Source organism: Gallus gallus, chromosome 6 (genome assembly GCF_016699485.2).
Source record: "Gallus gallus isolate bGalGal1 chromosome 6, bGalGal1.mat.broiler.GRCg7b, whole genome shotgun sequence".
Taxonomy (NCBI): domain Eukaryota; kingdom Metazoa; phylum Chordata; class Aves; order Galliformes; family Phasianidae; genus Gallus; species Gallus gallus.
Window position 1 is genome coordinate 8,617,652 of NC_052537.1, and position 19,992 is coordinate 8,637,643.

General features: G+C 44.6%; 1 protein-coding gene across 13 annotated transcripts in view; it reads left to right on the forward strand.

Moving 5' to 3' along the window:
• Window positions 1–19,992, forward strand: part of JMJD1C (jumonji domain containing 1C) — a 164,191-nt gene that overhangs the window by 133,396 nt on the left and 10,803 nt on the right. For 12 of the 13 annotated variants that reach the window (XM_046942820.1, NM_001199546.3, XM_046942825.1 and 9 more), the window contains 12 exons: window positions 57–246; window positions 336–2,002; window positions 4,963–5,135; window positions 6,164–8,373; window positions 11,225–11,426; window positions 13,096–13,310; window positions 13,905–14,057; window positions 16,688–16,777; window positions 18,024–18,151; window positions 18,320–18,533; window positions 18,995–19,209; window positions 19,360–19,638. In XM_046942820.1, the coding sequence (XP_046798776.1) occupies window positions 57–246; window positions 336–2,002; window positions 4,963–5,135; window positions 6,164–8,373; window positions 11,225–11,426; window positions 13,096–13,310; window positions 13,905–14,057; window positions 16,688–16,777; window positions 18,024–18,151; window positions 18,320–18,533; window positions 18,995–19,209; window positions 19,360–19,638 (5,736 nt within the window). The remainder of the gene's footprint in view (window positions 1–56; window positions 247–335; window positions 2,003–4,962; window positions 5,136–6,163; window positions 8,374–11,224; window positions 11,427–13,095; window positions 13,311–13,904; window positions 14,058–16,687; window positions 16,778–18,023; window positions 18,152–18,319; window positions 18,534–18,994; window positions 19,210–19,359; window positions 19,639–19,992) is intronic. The other variant, XM_040702360.2, reaches the window with a different exon arrangement.

A 19,992-nucleotide genomic window follows, 5' to 3' on the forward strand; every position in this document is an offset into this window, starting at 1 on the left:
TTAGAGTTGCTAATTAAAATTGCGTTTAAGTCTGTTAACCACAAAATTATTTTTAGGGTCATTATACACGTGCACAAGCAAATAGTCCCAGACCAGCAATGAATTCCCAAACTGCACCAAAACAGAATTCTCACCAGCACCAGCAGCAGAGGAATACTAGGCCAAATAAGCGGAAAGGTTCTGATAGCAGCATGCCTGATGAAGAGAAGGTGAAAGAGGAAAGATTTGATTATATAGGTCGAGGAGGTAAGAATGGTAATGGGAAAGCGAGGGAGAGCTTCTTCAAAAGGCGCTAGGCTGAAACTGATGAATGTGTGTGTGTTGTTTTTTAACAGAAAACCCCAAAAACAAAAATAAACACTTCCTTAGTAAAAGAAGAAAACCTGAAGAGGATGAAAAGAAATTAAATATGAAGAGACTGCGGACAGACAATATCTCAGATTACTCTGAGAGCAGTGACTCAGAAATCTCAAATAAAAGATTAACAGATTCATCCTCAGAGCAAAACTCAGAGAATGAGTTAAAAAGCAAGAACACTTCAAAGATAAATGGAGAAGAAGGAAAATCTCAAACTGTTGAGAGAGTAGAACAGACACTAACAGATAGGCGGTCTCCATGGGATGAAGTACAGGAGGATAAAAAGCGTGAAGAGCCAGAAAGGCTGAAGTCATCGCTCTTGGATCAGCAGGAAAAGCCTTCTCTCCATGCAGCAGAGCAGCCGACACCTTACGAGCAGAATTCCAAGGATCCACATGTTCAGGAGTGCAATGCAGAAAAACATCATGCTGCAGAATTAAAAAATGAGCAGTTTGTACCCAAACCTCCTACTCCGAAAAGCGTTGTTGATAAAACTAGTAAAAACAACTCTGAAAAGGAGAGCCAGGATAATGCTGCAAGTACCTTTGGATTGCAAACGGTTCAGAAAATAGAATCTCACAGCAGCGATTTAAAACAGCAGTTTGCAAATGCAAATTTCCTTGAAGCACGAAAGCAGGAAGCTGATCAAAGTTGGGTTAGCTGTGTTGTAAACAAAATGGATTTGATGCAACCTGGTGTTGTGAAAGCAAATGAACATTTAAATCCTGAAAAAGAAAAAGTGCCGTATGGCTCGTTTATGTCTTCGTTAAATGTAGCTTCTGTAGCAGAAGACAGTAAACTGCGTAAACAAAGTCCAGTCCCTGATTCTGTGAAGTCAAAACCTAGTGCTTCAGTTGATCATCCTAAAACAAAGTCACCTGACGTTAAGCCTAAATTCACCCCATCTTCTGATACTGTGAAGTCTAAGGTTAGTTCCCAAAACAGCCATGCTCCTGGATTAACAAGGTCAGCCAATAAAACCGATCATGATTTGCCTAGGTCTAGTTTTCATCCAGTTCCAGCTAGAGTTAGCGCTCTAGAAGCTACTAAAAGTCCTCTTATCATTGACAAGAACGAACATTTCACGGTGTACAGGGACCCCACTCTGATTGGACAAGAAACAGGAACTAATCACATTTCACCTTTTTTGCATCAGCATAATTATCCTCTGCATTCCTCATCCCACCGAACCTGTTTAAATCCAAATGCTCATCATCCTGCATTAACTGGTTCATCCCATCTGCTGCCTGGGTCTTCAACTCAGACCCCCTTGTCTGCTATTAACACTCACCCCCTTAGTACCGCCCCTCACCATTCCGTTCATCACCCTCATCTACTTCCTGCAGTGTTGCCTGGAGTGCCTGCTGCCTCCTTGCTGGGTGGCCACCCGCGACTAGAGACTGCTCATGCTAGCAGCCTAAGCCATTTGGCATTAGCGCACCAGCAGCAGCAACAGATGTTACAACACCAGTCTCCACATCTTCTCGGACAAGCTCATCCTTCTGCTTCCTATAATCAGCTAGGGCTTTATCCAATTATTTGGCAGTATCCAAATGGAACACATGCTTACTCAGGACTCGGCCTTCCCTCCTCGAAATGGGTCCACCCAGAAACTCCTGTTAACACAGAGGCTTCCTTGAGAAGGGTAAGTCGTGCTGATTTCCTAAGTACGTGCTTAGCTGAGGCTGGTGTCTTCCAGTACTGGTTTCCTAGGTGCGGACACGATAGTTTGAGTCACACCAAGTGTGTCACAGTATGCGATGTTCCTGTATATATGTAGAATTAGAAATGGAAATCCAGTGATAGCTGTTGTTTCACGATGGATGTGAGTAAGGAGTTCTTCCAGACCTTGATTTCCTCAACATTGTAAACTAAGGTGAACTGTTTAGTTTTAGTTAATCACCAAGTGAGGTTGGCCAGCAAATTTGGGACTGTAAGTCCGCAGGGCGAATGCTTTCTAACCTAAACCATGGAAGCCATTAAATGAGATATGTACTAGAGGAGGTATGACAGTTGTCTGCACAGTAAAATGTTGAGTGTGCGTGCCAGGAAATGGAGAACGGCTGGGACTGAAGGAGTCCAAATCCAATGGGAAGGTCTGAAGGGAAATACTGTGTAGCATTTGTAAATCTGGAACTGAACGCTCATTCCTCTTCTGCTTAACACCTGTCTGTGTGCCTTTCATTGGCACCTCCTTTTCTCCCGCTCCGTTCCTGTTTGCCTTCTCAGCTGCTTTCTTCTCCTCTGTACTCAGTTCAGGGGGACTCCTCTGTCTCTGCACTAAGTGTATCCACTGAAGCCTCAGGAGGAATCAGTTGATTTTAACCCAGTGCTGTGGCATTGGTTGGCAGGCGGAGACTGCAACTACAGGAAAAGTTTTCTCAGTTCCTTCAGGCTTAGGATACAGCATGCTCCTTGCAGGCACGTTATAGGAGCAGTGTAAGATGGAGCATGTGTAGCACAGACAAGCTTGGGAGAGCTTTACTGCCAGCTTCACTCAAACTGAGCGTGTATGTACTGATTTTAGAGGCTTCCAACTTGGCCTAATTTGGGCAGGTTTTCACAGGGACCACAAAAGGCATGTCACTGACAGTGGTCCTCCTGCCAAATTGTAAGCCTTTGCGTCAAAGCTTGGAGTTTCTGAATGGTTATAAGGATTGTTTTCCTTTTCATCGCGGGGAAGGCTATTCTTCCCCATCCTCATTCCTGAGTAAAGCCAAACCATTGTGGCTGAGTCTTTCCCAAACACTCAGTTTGAGTTGGCCTTGTAATACAAAGCCAGTTTGATCTAAACTGTGATAAAGTCGAATGCAGCAGCTTTAAGGGAAAACCAAAGGTGGATTTATCGCTTCATGTAGCTACTTGCTCCACCCTGTACTGAAGTCCATTTTGACGAATGTATGATAGACTGTTTTCACTTTGGCTGCCTGAAGCATGCAGCCATGCATACCGAGGCACGTAGCTTTTTAATTATGTTGATCTGTGGCAGTTGTCTTGTGGTGACTTGTCTTCTGGCTCTGGCACTGGAGGCCTTTTTTAAATATGTCTTAGAACCCCAGAATGGGCGTTTCCAGAAAGAGTTTGCATGGATGCCGTGAAGGGAGAAAGGGATCTGTGTTGCAGCTGGAGCAATAGGAGCAGCCACCCTTGGCGCGCAGGGAGCTGTGCTGCTGAAGGAAGGCCGCAGGTCCTTGGGCTGGGCCGCAGCTGGTTGCAGGTGGAGTTGTGAGGCTGTTTGGGCAATGCTTGGTGCTCGGTCAGATGTTCCCCAACTCCTCTAGGGAGAAGGTGATGGGTCTCTTTGCATAATACTGTAATGCAGCTTACAGGCTATTTGTGGGAACTCGCCACAGCGTGGGAACTCCTAGCCCAGCAGATGTGTGCACTCAGACTTAGTGCTAAAACCCAAGTGGTTGCTTTAAATATTCAAAAGTCTAGAAATGAGAACTTCAAAGCTGTAGCACCTGCAGATTTATTTTGTACTCTGTGCCTGTGCGCATCCTGAGAGCTTTGCTGCTCTTTACTGCATTGTTTCTCTTCTGGTAGTCAGCAAGGCTGGGGAGAGGGAGAGGGATGTACTGGGGGGGAGCAAAGAACTGCTGGGCAGTTCCAGGAGTGAGGGGTGGAACAGCACTGAGAGACTTCGGGGTGTGCCTGGGAGCTCTGCTTTCTGTCCCCATCCCTCCTTCCAGGCCCGTCCCTAACACTTGACCAGCATTTCCCAGCAGAGCGCTTTCCCTTTCTGCCCAGGCTGCAATTCAGCACATAGTTTTCCTAAGGGGGCCTTGAATGGGAGAGGGGAAGAAGCCTGAGAGCTGCTCATGGGCCGTTTTGCAGTGCTGTTCCAAAGCTTTCAGAAAAGATGCACAAATAGAAGCTGATTGACATTGCCAGGTCCTTAAATATTTAGGTATATGGTAGAAAATTGGGCATTCTCTGCAACTGCCATATTGCAGAGTGTGGCAGATGTATATGTTTATGATTTTAATAGCGTGCTGATTATGAAATTATGCTGTATAAAAATATGTGGCAACATAAAGAAGATTAATTGGGATTATCATACTTAATCACTGGGGGGGGGGGGAAGGAGAGGAATCAACCAGAAAAGAGATGCTTGTACTGTTTATATTGAGACTTGTTATAGAGTTGAAGTTGTTTTCCAGAAGTACTAAATCTGGTTAGTCCTTCAGAAGGTAGTACTTCTTGTAAGATACTGAGCGCCTCATGGTTGTCTCATTAGTAACTGAAGTCAGGTGCCGTCAGACTGTCATTGGCTTGGTGATTTTGAAGAAGGAACTTGAGATGCTAATCTGTAAATTAACAATTCCTGCTGAATATTTAAATAGTAACATTTTCTAAGAATGCTTCTGATATATGTAAATTATCTTGTATGCTGGAAGTCTAGCAGGAAATATAATCAGATGTTCCAGTTGATCAAAAAGTGATTCAAAATGTTAAATTTTATTTACTGAATTTGATTTGTTGCTGAAATAAAATATTTCACTGTGCTCATTGTTAGGACTGGATACAGTACCTCTTGTGATACTGTCCTGAAGATCCCGTGATTTCCTTGAAATCTGACTTTTCCTGTGTTGTTGTTAACAGAATACTCCCAGCCCGTGGTTACACCAGCCCACCCCTGTGACCTCAGCTGACAGCCTTGGATTGCTGAGTCACATTCCTGTGCGACCATCCAGTGCGGAACCCCTTCGGCCTCTCAAACTGGCAACGCACTCTAGTCCGCCATTGTCCAAAAGCATAGTAGAGCATCACAAAGAGTAAGTCCACTGCTGTTCTAACTCCCAGTATCACAGCGTGCCCTGAGGGTGGTGGGACCCTCTGGCTCTGGTCCCACCCTGCTCCAGCAGGGACACCCAGAGCAGTGTGCCCAGGACCGTGTCCAGGTGACTTCCAAAGGTGTTCAGGGAACAGACTCCCCAGCCTCTCCAGGCAGCCTGTGCAAGTGCTCTGACACCTGCATAGCACAGAAGCGCTTTCTGGTGTTTAGAGGGAACCTCCAGTGCTCCAGTTTTTGCTCACTGCCTCTTGTCACCTCTTAGAATCATAGAATCACCAAGGTTGGGAAAAGAGCTCTGACATGATCCAGTCCAGCTTTCCACTGATCACCACTGATTTCCGCTACACCACATCTCTCAGTACAATATCAAAGTGTTTCTTGAACACTTGCAGGGATGGTGACTCCCTGGGCAGCCCATTCCAGCACCTCTTGGAGAGGAGTTTTTCCTAACGTCCAACCGGAACTCCCCTGGTGCCACTTGAGGCCATTCCCCTTCATCCTTTTGCTAGTTACATGGGAGGAGAGGCTGACCCCCAGCTCACCACAGTCTCTTGCCACGAGGCACCACTGAAAAGTGCCAGGCTCCATTGTCTTTGCCCTTTCTCTTCAGCTATATATAGACGTTGAAAAGATCCCCCTGGAGCCTCCTCTTCTCCAGGCTGAACAGTCCCTGCTCTGTGCATGGTGTAATAGAGTGCAGGACAGGAGGGTACATTTCAGCAGCTGATGTTGTCTTCTAGCTTCGTTTTAGTTTGTTTGCAAACGTGGATGCCTGTGATAGGGAAAAGTTTGTCGGCGTGCTGCAAAATAGACTCTGCCCTGTTGACTTTTAATGGTACTTGAGTTCCTGAGTCATCTGATGACTTTTGAAAACTGTGCCTAATATAAAGAAAAGTTTATTTTGTGTTAATAGATAACTTTGTTCAGAGCATGGAAAGAAAAGTCTTCTGTTTAGCTTGCTGTGATACTTTCAAACTAAACTGTGTCTGTATGACCTTTTTCAAACAGAGAACTGGAGAGGAAAGCATTTATTGAACCTTTACGTTCTGCTACGACTGCACCGATAAAGACAGAGCTGGAGCAAAGCAGAACACAGGCGGCGAAGGAGAGCCATATGCACAGACATTTTGCAGATCCAATGTTGAACCAGCTGCCAAGGCCGCCACAGGAGACAGGGGAGCGACTGAGCAAATACAAAGAAGAACACAGGCGAATACTCCAAGAAAGTATTGAAGTTGCTCCTTTTACAGCTAAAATGAAGGCACTGGAGGGAGAGAGAGAGAACTATTCCAGGGTAACATCCTTATCTTCAAGTCCCAAAAGCCATTCAGTAAAGTATGACAAAGATGCAGAACGCTCTGTGTCAGAACTGTACAAAATGAAGCATTCGGTTCCGCAGAGTTTGCCACAGAGCAACTATTTCACCACCTTGTCTAATAGTGTGGTGAATGAACCACCAAGATCTTACCCGTCCAAGGAGGCTTCGAGTGCATATGTTGATAAGCAAACTAATTGTCCTTCAACAGCAGCCAGCCCCCAGTCTCTTCCTTCTTACATTTCTTCACTCTCAAAGCCTCCCCCTCTAATTAAGCACCAACCTGAGAGCGAGGGCTCCGTGAGCAAGGTACCTGAGCAGCTTTCACAGTCCGTGCAATCTCACTCGGTTGGTTCTTTTAGAAATGACAGCAGGAGCCCTACTCAGTTGTCAGTCTCATCTTCAAATACACTCCGAAGCATGCCTGCCTTGCACAGAGCACCTGTGTTTCATCCCCCTGTGCACCAGAACCTGGAGAAGAAGGAAAGCAGCTACAGCAGCCTTTCACCTCCCACTCTGACCCCTGTTCAACCTGTTAATGCTGGTGGTGGTAAGATACAGGAATTGCAGAAACCACCAACTTTAGTACCTGAACCTAAGGAGGCTCAGACTGTTTACAAGGGCTCTTCTGATCAGAATTTATCAGAAGCGTGGAAGTCTAACAACACCGCCGCTAATGAAAAGGTGGACTGGCATGGTGAGAGGGCGAGTGGAAAGGCACAGTCCGCCACTGCATCTGTTATTGTACGTCCTCCTTCTAGCACGAAATACGAGTGCGTAGCAGCGGTGCAGTCAACTTCCAAAGATCGAGTCAGTGAGAGATCTTCAGCTGTGACAAATCAAGCAGATTGCCTGAAAACAGCGGAAGCCAGGGAGACTGGAAGAGTCATTCTGCCAAATATGAACTCAGACAGTGCTCGCACACAGTATGAAAAGAAATTTCCAGCTGTCTCACAAGGCACCGTTGCTCGTTCTGTCACCCCTACCACAGCTATGATCTGCAGTACCAAAATGGACGTGACCACATCGGCGGCCACAACTACCAGTGTGTTGAGCTGGGGCAGCTCAGAAGTGACTTATTCCTTGTCAAGCACAGCCCTGGCCTGCGCGCCGCTGGAGAGTGCCGGCTCGAGAGCCGCAGGTCAGGCGGCAGCACCGGCCCAGGAGCACAAGGGCAGCACTCCAGCGCCAGCTGCACCCGCCCCTGGCAAGGCAGGCAGCGCTGCGCAGCCCGGCCCGGGGTTCTCCACCTCTGCCGACTTCGTCCATTTGAAAAAGCACAAGGCGGCGTTGGCCGCAGCTCAGTTTCGAAGTAGTAACCCCAGCGAGACCGAGTCCAACTCTGTGAAAAATCAGACATTTTCAACCTCTCTCTCCCTAGACAGTGCTATCGTCTGTAATACAATAAACAAAGCAAACTCTGTAGGCAGTGGGCAAACTTCCCAGGCGAGTCAGCCAAACTACCACACTAAACTGAAAAAGGCTTGGCTGACAAGGCATTCAGAGGAGGATAAAAACACTAATAAAAAAGAGAATTCAGGGAACAGCGTTTCAGAAATTATTAAGCCGTGTACTGTCAATTTAATAGCTTCTACATCAAATGATCTGCAAAATAACATAGATAGTAAAATCTTGGCAGATAAGTTTGTGAAGGAAGATAAGCACCCTAGGAGAAAAGCAAAACGAACTTACGAGTCTGGCTCTGAAAGCGGAGACTCTGATGAAAGCGAGAGCAAGTCAGAGCAAAGGACTAAGAGGCAGCCCAAGCCAACTTACAAAAAGAAACAGAACGATTTGCAGAGGAAAAAGGGTGATGCGGAGGAAGAAGTAAAACCAAATGGTGTCCTTAGCAGGAGTGCCAAAGAGAAAAGCAAGCTGAAGTTGCAGAGCGGCAGTAACAGCAGTGAGTATATTGATCTGATCTGGAAGAGACAAGCTCGTGTAAACCCTGGCAGTGTGAATCCTGGAGGGGCCGTGCCTGGGAAAAGCGTTAACCGGTGCTCATGGAAAAGCACCGGTTGGGTTTATCGGGCTTGGGGCCCTCTGAGGTATCCCAGTTTAAGAAATTCAGCGTTTTATGTGTATGTGTACAGACTGGTTCTTGGCCTAAAAATAAGCAGTAAACAAACTGGTTTATGCTGTCTGTCGTAGTGGAACAGACTGATGCATAGAGTTAGTTACGCATCTCGTACTGAATTTTTGGTGTGCGTTTATTTTTAGAGTTCTGCTGGAGGTGGAGATTCTCCATTGTTGAACTTTAATTTGTCCTTTGATCAGAAAGCCGGAGGCAGTTCCTTGAGAGCCTGATGCCACTCTGTTACGATTTGGTTAATCTAATGAGAGCTTTGAGGGAGAGTCACTTCACGCTCCTGACAAGAATGTGTATTGATTGCGTGGCGCTAACATTGCTCTTGTTTAAGGACGTGTAGGGAAATGGGAATTTCAATTTATATGTAATGATGCTTCGCATACCGGGTTGTAAGTGGGTTTATCTCAAAAAGAGAAACTGGTCTGCCAGCAGGCGGGGTTTTATTCAAGAACTTAACCCTGGTTTTTATCCTAATTTATTCTTCTGTAAGGAGTATTCTTTTGTCTTTGTTCTGGTTGAGCATGAGAAAGTCTACGACTAAATTACTTTTTGCAAGAATTTTGAACTACGGTTAGTAAGAAAATGAGCGCTGCTCCATGCAATTGCATTCTTTGGCTTTTCACTGCCCGGTATGTAAAGTTCCCCTTCTTGTATCTGAGAACACTCGCTGCCTATGTCGTACCACGTCCTGGCAGTGTTGCAATCTGTCTGAGGTATTTTGGCTTGGGTCCAGCAATAGTATTAGTTCTTGTTCTTGTTCTTTCTTCCAGCTAAAGGGATGATAAGAGAACACGCCTTTTAAATGTCTCTAAGTTTGTCCTGGTTTCCCCTTTTTTTTTTTTTTTTTTTTTAAGTGAACTGTAGACACAGATGTGACACGTTGGGTCTTGGTGACCTTTGTATTGTTGCAAAATATTTTTTTAATGGTTTGTTGTAGAAAGGTTCATTAGATAACTTAAGGGAAAGCAGTGTCGTCTTGTCCCAGCTGGCGTTACACAGCTGCAAAAGCAATGTATGGTGGTACGTTACAGAGTTGTTTCCTGGAATTCAGGTCCAAAAATGGGTGGGAGCTTCAGGTGTTCTGCTGTGCCGTCTGTAGCACAGGCTACGTACTGTACCTTAACATTGTGGCTCTATTCCATGATAGCAGCTTTGTGAGCTTACCTACTTCTCTTGGTATCTGGATAGACCCACAGTCCTTCTCAGACATGGCCTGTTAAGTTAATCAACATTTTTGATAGTTCTGTCAGATATTTTGGGTCAGTATCATTACAATTTGAGAGGGACGGTCAGAGATTTTCTTACAAAGCCCTCTTACAAAGAGGGCTTTCCCCAAAGGTTCATCCCAAACCATGCTCAGCTTGGAGCCTTCAGGAAGGGGAAGGCCCTGGGGAGCGGCTGCCTGGGCCCTGCAGGTGGCTGAAGATAACTGCTGCAGTGTGGGGGCTCGGTGGCAGTCACCACGTGGGTGGTATCTGAATGCTGACAGGGCTGAAAGCTGCGTTGTCCCAGTGCCATTGCTGAAAGCTGTGGGAGCTGCGTGCTAGCCAGAGCGCTGGGAGCGGCGGGCTGCAAGGCTCCCTCCTGCAAAGCAGGAATGTTGCAGTCCTGCGAGAGCTGGGGGTCCTCCAACTGCCTGCCCACAGAGCCTGGAGTCTGGCAGCTACCAGATGTCTCCCAGCATCTCTGGATCCAGTGCAGTAAACTTTCTTCTTGGACTAGCAAACTGTACTTCGTCCTTTTACTCTCAAGTTTTAGTCCAGTTACCTTTGTGCTCCTCAGATGAGTCAGTGTATGTTGTGGGCAGTGAACTGAGGCATAGAGTCTGTCACCTGCAGTGTTTGTACACGAAGTCTGTGGCAAAATACTGATCTGAACCCGGGTACCAAGTTCAGAGTTAGCATCCTCACCTCTGCCATCCCGCATCAGGTCTGTGTTCACAGGATGTGAACTTTGAAGAGCAGTGGTAGATTAAAGGACAGATACTGCTATCTCTGCAGGTGGAAACCGGCACTGCTTAGAAGAGTCGTTAAATCGAAAGCCTGGTTAAATAACAACAGGGTTCAGTTTCAAAACGCGTATGTGAGAATTACACGTATTACTCAATTTGAGAGCGTTAGATGGGCCGGTCTGTTCAGTCAAAAGTAGGACGTTACTTCTTGGTTTGCCACAGCCAACATGTTTGAAAGTGAGTGAAGGGATTCCGTGCTTCCTCACGCTTGGTGCTTTACACTGCGCTCAGGGGAGCTGCGTGGGTTTAGAACTGCTCTTCTGGAATTCTCAGCACAACAAATTCTGAAGAAACAGGGTTTTTACATTTTTTGATGCTTCCATTCATTGGATTGTTGCCTTGCACACATTTTCACTTGAAACAAAATGTAAACCTTTCTTTCTTGAAGCACTGTGTTACCTTGTGCGTTTCTAAGAGGGAGATTTTGCAAATGGCTTTAGTGGAATCCTTTGTGAACGGCACACTTAACACAGAAGGCGGTGTGTTTAAGTTTTTAGACTTTGGTGCTGACAGGAGGGAAAACGGCCGTGATGGTGAAGAACGCTGTGGGTGTCAGAGATGCACGCGTAGTAGCGCAGAGTGCTGGCTGATCTGAGCCTGCCCCGAGTACAAGGGCAGCTGCTGCCTCGTCTGAAACCCCTCTCACTTTTGCAGCTGGAATACCTCGCTCGGTGTTAAAGGATTGGCGCAAAGTGAAGAAGCTGAAGCAAACAGGAGAGTCCTTCTTGCAGGATGATTCGTGCTCCGAAATTGGACCAAATTTGCAAAAATGCAGAGAATGTAGGTTAATAAGAAGCAAGAAGGGTGAAGAACCAACTCACTCACCGGTGTTCTGTAGGTTTTACTACTTCCGACGGTAAGTGCAGCGGTTTCCTGATCTCTGGTGTTCTGAACTTTTAAAAATGATGATGACAAAGGGCTTGTGTGCTGGAAAGCTTCTCTGATTATTCTGGCTCACTTTGCCTGATAAAAGGCGTGGTATTTACACGTGTATTTCTTGCTTCTTTTCTGGATTGACTGCGCTTCTATTTGAGGCTTTTATAGTACTAATGAGCACAGCTGCCCGGTGTACCTTTGGCAGGCAGGAGGGTAGGGCACATCACTGTCACAGGTGTCTGACATTTGAAGTGGCATTTTCCAAAGGCAGCCTGCAGTCGCTCCGGACAAGTTGTACAACCGCTGAGTTGCACTCATTCATAATTGTTCTTGTGCCGGTAGGTGGTGGGGGCGCTGCTTAAGGCTTTATGGGAGTTTTCTGAGGACGGAGGAGTTGTGCCCTCCCTTTTCCCAGTTCTGGCAAACCAGGGAGCCTCGCAGATCAGGAGGAATGCAGCATAGCATGCATGGCACAGCAGCACGACTGTCAGCATGAATCTAAACGGCATTAATTGGGATGTGGGCTCTGCTGGTGATACAGATCCAACGCGTGTTGGAAAGGACATTGCTGTTCCCCAGATGGAGTTTAATTTTTTGGAACAGAGCTTTAGTTGGAAAAGTCAGTAGTCCTGAAAGGGTTTGTTTGAAGGTTGGACTCAGAATACATTGGCATAAAGAATATTTGCTTCCCAGTGTGGCAGTGATAGATTGTGAGCTGCTTCTCCTGCATGAAAGAGACAACATTGGTAATAAAACTTTGCCAACGTTTCCAAACACTGTCATGGAATTTAAAGTACAAATGTTTTTAATTTAATGTGGTATATTTTACAGCTTTTTAATTATTTTCATTGTTTAGGTAGTAGGAATTGAATTGTAAATGAGGCTTCCTCTGCTATTGGTAGTCATTATTGTAACTGAAAGCTCATCTTTTCTTCTGTGCAAATGGGAATATCGTGTTTTTTGTACTTCTGAATGTGGGACTGCTTTACCAACACTGCTGTGATATTCCTTAAGTATTATAATAATCATATATGCTTGGTGAATTATGAGAGATAGAGTAACTGACTGCTTAAAATAGGCTAACTATGGGTATGGCTAGTCGGGTGGTGTTGAGTAGGATCGCAGGAAAGCCTTCAGTTATTTTAATGGTGGGAAATCAGCTGATACGAAAATGTCATCTTGTATTGGCGATTTATCCTGCCTAGATAGGCTTCAGTGTAGTGTTCTGACTCCTGTTTTCTGAGGTTGAAAGCAGTAGGATTGGAAAAGCTGTAAAATAGAGTCACTGAGTGGTTGCTGTCACAGATGCTGTGAGAATTAAAGGTGAGGAGTAGGTGGACCCAAACTTCAGCCAAACAAACAAGACAGCTTTTCCGTCTGCCATTTTAAAGCAGCATTAAATGTTACAGAGAGAGAATGAATAGTAAATTGAATCCAGTACATAGTCTGCCTAAAAGGTTTTATATCTCCTTGCTGTTTGTTTTAAAACCATTTTTGATGGCAAAATTCATTTTTAAGTGACAAGATGGTAGAACAGATAGAAAACATTTACTTGTTTTTAAGACCTAAGCAGTAAGGTAAAGTAATAACTAAAGTAAGCCACAGAATGTAATGACACATGCAGTTAAACTGTTTGTTTTCATTTGTAGGTTATCTTTTAGTAAAAACGGAGTGGTTAGGATAGATGGTTTCTCCTCTCCTGATCAGTATGATGATGAGGCACTGAGTTTATGGACACATGAAAACTATGAAGATGATGAACTGGACCTGGAAACTTGTAAATATATTTTAGATATCATAGGGGACAAGTTTTGTCAGTTGGTAACATCGGAGAAAACAGCCATGTCCTGGGTGAAAAAAGACGGTAAGGAACTCTCAGATTCTCTGTTCTCTGTGTTCCGCAGTTTTATTGAAGTGCTCGTGCTTGCTATGACCTGCTGCCTCCTTCTGAGCACTTGCTTTGTATGGGGGTATGTGGGGAAGGGCCAGGAGCCTTCCTCAGCGGGCTGTGGGGCTGCAGGGAGTTCCCCCCAGGGCAGGCGCCCCCCTTCAGCATCCACCTTGCCAGCTCAGCTGTTTTGAGATGAAATGTATCCTGCAGGCAGCAAGGTGAAAACCCAGCTTTCATTTCTTGGGAGTTAAAAGTATGTTTTAAAGAAGTCCTTCATCGTACTTGTAGCACATACGTTGAGTGGGAATATTCTTTCTGTATTATTTTAGTCTTTGGTTTTGAATGCTTTAATCTCTTTGTGTGTACTGACACAAGCATTGATGGGGATGCCGTGTGATGCAGCTAAGGGAATAAATGTTGGTGGCCTGTTTATGAATGATCACTTTCCTTCTCCACGCCTGGTTGCATCTGAGGGGAAAATCACGAATGCCTCATTTATTAGGTCCGTTCATTCTGTGCCTTGCATTTAAATTTCCGTCCTTTTATTCTGCTTATTTTGTATTTCAGCCAAAATTGCATGGAAGAGAGCAGTGAGAGGAGTCCGTGAGATGTGTGATGCATGTGAAGCCACATTATTTAACATCCACTGGGTCTGCCAAAAATGTGGATTTGTGGTCTGCCTCGATTGTTACAAGGCGAAGGAAAGAAAAAGTTCTAGAGGTCAGTTCTTTGTGAACCGGAGTATTGTATTTGCTGTTTGTTCTCATTTGTTACAAAGCTGCCGACCCGTTAAGAGTGACTGACTTTCTGTAAAGCATTAAGTTAGGACTTCTGTGTTTCGGTGTCTATTAATTTCACCTCTTTTTTTTCCTTTTCGGTAAGTAAACGTAGAATGGTTCAGAAGGCAGCTGAGGAGGGGCTGCCTTAGGTCTTTATCCACTTTGCCTTGTGAGCACTGTCTTGGATTGCTTGTGCCTGCCCCTCAAGGATGAATCTTGTTCTACTGCTGCAAGACTGACTTTCCACCTCCCTGTTCTGTGATAGCTCCCTGCCGTTAGGGCTTGGTGTCAGTGCTTTCTGAAGTTTTCTCTTCAGAAATACATGGATTGTCATACTGACTTAGCCTACTTCCTTATTACTGAAAAGGTAAGACAGGAAAAAATAGTTGACAGGGTACTTAAAATAAGTATTAGTGGAGGTTTAAGAATTCAGCAGGCTATACACATACTCAGTTTAATCTAATTGCTGTGCTTTAATGGAAATGTCTGCCTTCGTGCACAGGAAGGTGTAACAGGACCGACCGATTTCTGAGCGACCCAGCCTGGTTGCAGCTGAGATGGGGAAGGGCTTGGAAGATGGGTCTGGCCATCAGCTCTGCCGTGACATGGCTGTTCAGGCTGGTTTGAAAGGGCTGCCTTCCCTGGGTGGCAGGCATTGTGCCCTGGCACGGTCCTGTGGTGAGATGCTGTGCCAGGAAAAGATTCAAGTATAATGCTGTTTAGAAAAGCATTTCCATGTTTGTCATAGCAACGTAATGTCACATATGTGAAATGTTAGCAAAATAATGTGCGAGTATTAGATGGCAGATCTTTAGTAAATTGAGAGATTCTCATCCACTTTGTCCTTGGCTGTCAGCGAGCAGCCTCCAGCGCTGCGGTTAATAGATACTCTCTGAGATTTTCATCGAAGTTTCTGGGGAACGAGCGCTGGTGTTTTCCAACACCGAGAACAGTCGTTAATGCTTTAAGTATGGGAGGCTGCTCCAGCAGCTCTTAACTGGCTTAAGGCTGCGTGTGCACATGTGTGTGCATTTGTCTGGTGTGGCTTGGGATATACTCCGAATATTATTTACCCTAGTGGGAACATGCAATCAGAGGCTTTTTATAGCCTGTGTTATCCAGCCAGGAAAATGTTAGTAAAACATCTTCAAAGTTTAAAAAAACAGGGTACAGAAGCGGGCTTCAGTCTTTCAGCGGGGAAGCATTTCTCTTTGCTGTTCATCACAGCATTACACGCAGAAGCAGAAGTATATTTTCCCTCTCTGCAGCTTTACTTCTCATGATACTGCAGGGTTCGTGTAGACCTTTACTTTGGCAGCCTTACAAAGTTGAGAACCACCCACCCTTCTCTGTATAATACCACTTTATATTACACCATTTTTCCTGGAACTGGTAGTTGTTTTTACAGTTGCTAGATGTAATGGAGAATACACTGGTTTCCCACTGCTTCAGCAGGAATGTTAGAGGTTCAAGCGTTCAATATTTAGGTATTTATCAATGACTTTTCTTATTACTTTAGAAGATGAATGATTGTGTGTCTGTTTTCACCTTCGTACGGTTCCTGGCACCATCAAGTAGAGTGCCACGTTTCGGCATTTCAGTGATAAAATACGTTAGCGGGATACGTGTGTATGTGGTTTTGATTTATATTCATGTTGTATGCATTTGATTTATATTTCAATGTGTTACAAGTTGCAGAGATGTCAAAATAGCCAACGGATTGAATGCTTGTGTGCAAGGAGCATCTGGTAGGCTCTGTACATTACAGTGCAAAAAATAATGCTCTAAGCGTGCTAAATGCATCTTCTGGTGTATTCAGGTTGTGTTGCTAACTATCAGAAGCGGAGCAAACTGGTGAAAAGTTTTGAAGGGTCTTTGAGAAGTAGCGGTTCAGTGGGCGGGATGCAAGGCTGGCAATTGAGAGAGAAACCGTGTTCCTCTTGCGGCCCAAAACCCATAGCAGATTGGCGACTGGCTGCTTGGCCACACAGTGCTCACTCTCATTCTTTCTCTCGTCTTTACGCTGCACCTTCTTTCTGGCCGGGACAGAGCTGCTCTCTCTCTTACCAGCTCATCCCTCCCTGCTGCCCCAGATGATTTTCAACCAGCACATACAGGATGTGGTTTCATGGTTGCTTTAATCTGACAGAAATCTGTGATGCAATTTCCCTCTCCTTTGTGCCACCAGTAACTTTGATGTGGCAGTGTGTTAGCCCGAATCAGAACTAATTCACCTGTCAGTTGATCTTTCTGGCTTGGTTGGCCCTCTCTGAGTCTCTGCCTTACAGTTGGCTGCTCCTTGAATATAAAGGGGATGTGCTTTGAAGCTCTGAGGTTGTTGATGAGGGTCTGCATTACCAACACTGCTACTTCAGATTTCAATAATATTAAAACAGTTCATTCTTTTCTTTATTTTGAGAAGATGTTGAATGCAAATATCTGTCATACAGAATACCAGTGCAGAAGGCTTTTACAGTATGTGTAGAACAGTGTTTCTAGCTAAAAACAATCAGAATACATTATCTCTGTGTGTCATTTAAGTAAAGTAAAACAATTGGGATTGCTTTACAGATAAGGAACTGTACGCCTGGATGAAGTGTGTGAAGGGCCAGCCTCATGATCACAAGCACCTGATGCCAACACAGATTATCCCAGGCTCTGGTAAGGCCACCTGTAAACAAGCAGGATGGTGGATTTTTTTTCTTTCCTCAGATCCTTCTGTAAAGAGAAACCAGAGTAGTTTCTTGAAACTTCTCGTTTTCCACTTAGAAACCTGCCAAGTGTGTCAAATCTTTGCGGGAAGGCAAGTGGTTCTGGGCTGCTGCATGTGGTGATGAGAGGAGGAGGTGTAGGCTGGCAGGTGTCTGAAGGGGCTTGTGGGACAGGCAGTGAGGGCACTCAGGGTGTTTGCTGAAGACTGGTTGGTACCTTTCCAAAGCAGAATAAAGCAGCCAGAATGTGCTAATAAAGCTTTACTTCGATGTTAATAGAAAGTTTTAGAACAGCGCTATCAAAGAGCATTACGTGGCACCAATTCTTCAGAGATTTGTTTCTCACTGTTCGTTATCTCAGTACTGTGCAGTTTGTTTTCTGTCTCTCCTTGCTCCTCAGTAAAGAAAGAAAAGATTCACAGTTCTGGCTGGACATCTGCTTGAGCATCATAAGGTAGAAAGCAGTGAGGGAGCTTGTGATTAATGCAAAATGGGCAGTAATCCCAAAATTCAGACTTTTGCTTATATCCAAACAAGTTTTATGCAAAAGTGTGGTTAGATGTGGTCGTTACACAACTGCCTCTGTGATGTTCAGTAGCACTGATACAGAGCACGGAGATGAAAACCCAAATGTACCTTTAAGTGCGTTAAATAAATTGCCAAGTTATTTTAGGCTGGAAATACAGACACAGATGATGTGTTTTTTTTAATGATTTGTTGCATGTTAGTTCAGGTAGAAATAAAGGTTGGTTGGATTCCAAATTGTGAGCTCCTCAGAACAGGTTTTAATTTTAAATTGTGAATGAACCACTCACCTGGAAATGGCACAGCGATGCCTGCCTGCATGCCCTCCGCTTTCTTGTTCTGTGCATATCCGTTACCAAACAGACTTAAATTACACGATCACATACTAATTTTTTTTGCCCAGAAATGGCTCACTTCAGTGTGTAGTTCGACAGTTTCATTAAATGAAGCGGCGATGTACGTGCTGAACAGTGCTGAGTGACTGACTGGCCTGCTCTGTGCCAAGTGATGGGAATACAGAGGGGGGTTCAAAATATTCAGTAGTTTTTAAAGGAAGTTTTTAAAAGATATCCAGGTAATATTTTGACTCTGCAGTGTGTGTACTGTACAGAGGGCAGCAAAACGACTGACAGGAAGAAATGCTGATCATTTTCTTCTCAATTGTCTTCTAGTTTTGACAGATCTTCTGGATGCTATGCACAGTATTAGAGACAAATTTGAAATAAAGTCCCACTGTCAGTGTACTAGCAAGCAAAGCATGCAAGCTGGCAAGCTCCCAGCAATGAACGGTGTGTCTCAGGTGAGTCTGCAGTGTGTGTGCATACACAGTGCTCTGCCTGCTGCACGTGGATTTTGACGTTTGAGCAGTGTCAGTGACGTTTTAATTTGCATTTACAGTGGTTAAGTGCTATCATTGTCTTCTGTATGCGTTAAAGCAAAGTTATATACTTAAATTTGTTCTTTACAGGTTTTGCAGAATGTCCTTAATCACAGTAATAAAATTTCTCTGTGCATGCCTGAGTCTCAGCAGCAGAACACTCCTCCGAAGTCTGAGACAAACGGCAATACGAGTCCGAGGAGCGATGTCAGCACAGACAGCAAGCTGACGCCGCCCGAATCCCAGTCACCGCTGCATTGGTTGGCTGATCTTGCAGAGCAGAAAGCCAGAGAAGAAAAGAAAGGTATGGGTTTCATGTTGTCAAACCACATGCGTGATTTGGGGGCACCGGTAATAGGTAATTCAGTTCGCTAGGAATAGTTCACTCTATTTCTTGATTAGCAAGAAGAAAAGATGATGATATTTTTCCCCTTATTTTTAACCTAGAAACATCAGTGCTTTCTCCCACTGGCATCAGAATCAGTTGCCAGAAGATCCACTAGTAGAATGCATGTGTAATGGGGCAGTATTTCTGGCCAAAGCATCTCTCATCTGTGACAGATATTCAGCTGTGTGTCTGAGGTGCTGAGGAAGGCGTTTTCATGGTCGCAGAGTTTGCACTTTGAAGGATCAGGTTCATCCTCTGGTGTGTTTTCTGGTGCTGTAGTGCTACAGTATATTAACCACCGCTATACAATGCGGCATAACAGTGTTACTGTGTCTGCATGCAACAGTGTAAACTCCCAGTGATTGTTTTTGTTTTAGAAAACAAAGAGTGTCCTTCTGGAAAACATTCAAAGGAGGAGAAAGACCAGGATAATTTGGAGTCCCAAAACTGCAAAAGCTCCCCTACTGCATCCCAGAACAATGAGCAGGGCTCAACCTTACGAGATCTGTTAACAACAACAGCAGGCAAACTGCGTCTGGGTTCTACTGATGCTGGTATTGCTTTTGCTCCGGTTTACTCCACGGGAACAGCAGTAAGTGTATGGGTCTTCCTTTTGGGATTTGAAAATCTGCAACATTTGTTCTGGTATATTGTAATTCAAGCAGTCTGATAGGTGTATTGCTTTAGATGTATTGTATTGTTTTCACGTTCTTAAAATACACTTCTGTTTGTTTTCTAATAGAGTGGCAAGAGTGGAAGGACTATGCCAAACATTCTCGATGACATCATTGCTTCAGTGGTAGAAAACAAGATTCCACCAAATAGAGCACCAAAGATTAATGTAAAATCTGAAGTAAAAGATGAGCCAAAGGATGACAGAAAATGTATTCAGGATGATGGCAATAAGTTGTACAGTGATATTCAGTATTCTTGGATCTGTGATAAACATGTTTTGTGGCTCAGAGACCATAAAAACAACAACAACTGGAAGCTCTTCAAAGAGTGCTGGAAACAAGGGAGGGTAAGTATTGAGCAGTTCTGTCTGTAAGGTGACCTCGGTGTGAAGTCTGGTGAAGGAGTTACGTTACAGGGTTACGGGACAAAGTTTGCCTGTCTCCGTGTCTGAAAGCATTATGTCATGTTTTATTACAGTGGGCAAAAGTGATTAGATGTTACACCAGGTATGAACCTTATGTAGTTCAAACTGAAATAAACTGTTGGTAACGAAGAAAGAATTACTATTACAGAGATAAAACCTTCAGAAATCTGTATAATGTCTTGGGTATGGTTACTGTTGGAAGTTTTGATAGCAGCTCAGTACAACCAGAGCCTTCAGTGCACCTTTCAGAAGCATTTGTACTACAATTTAGTTGAA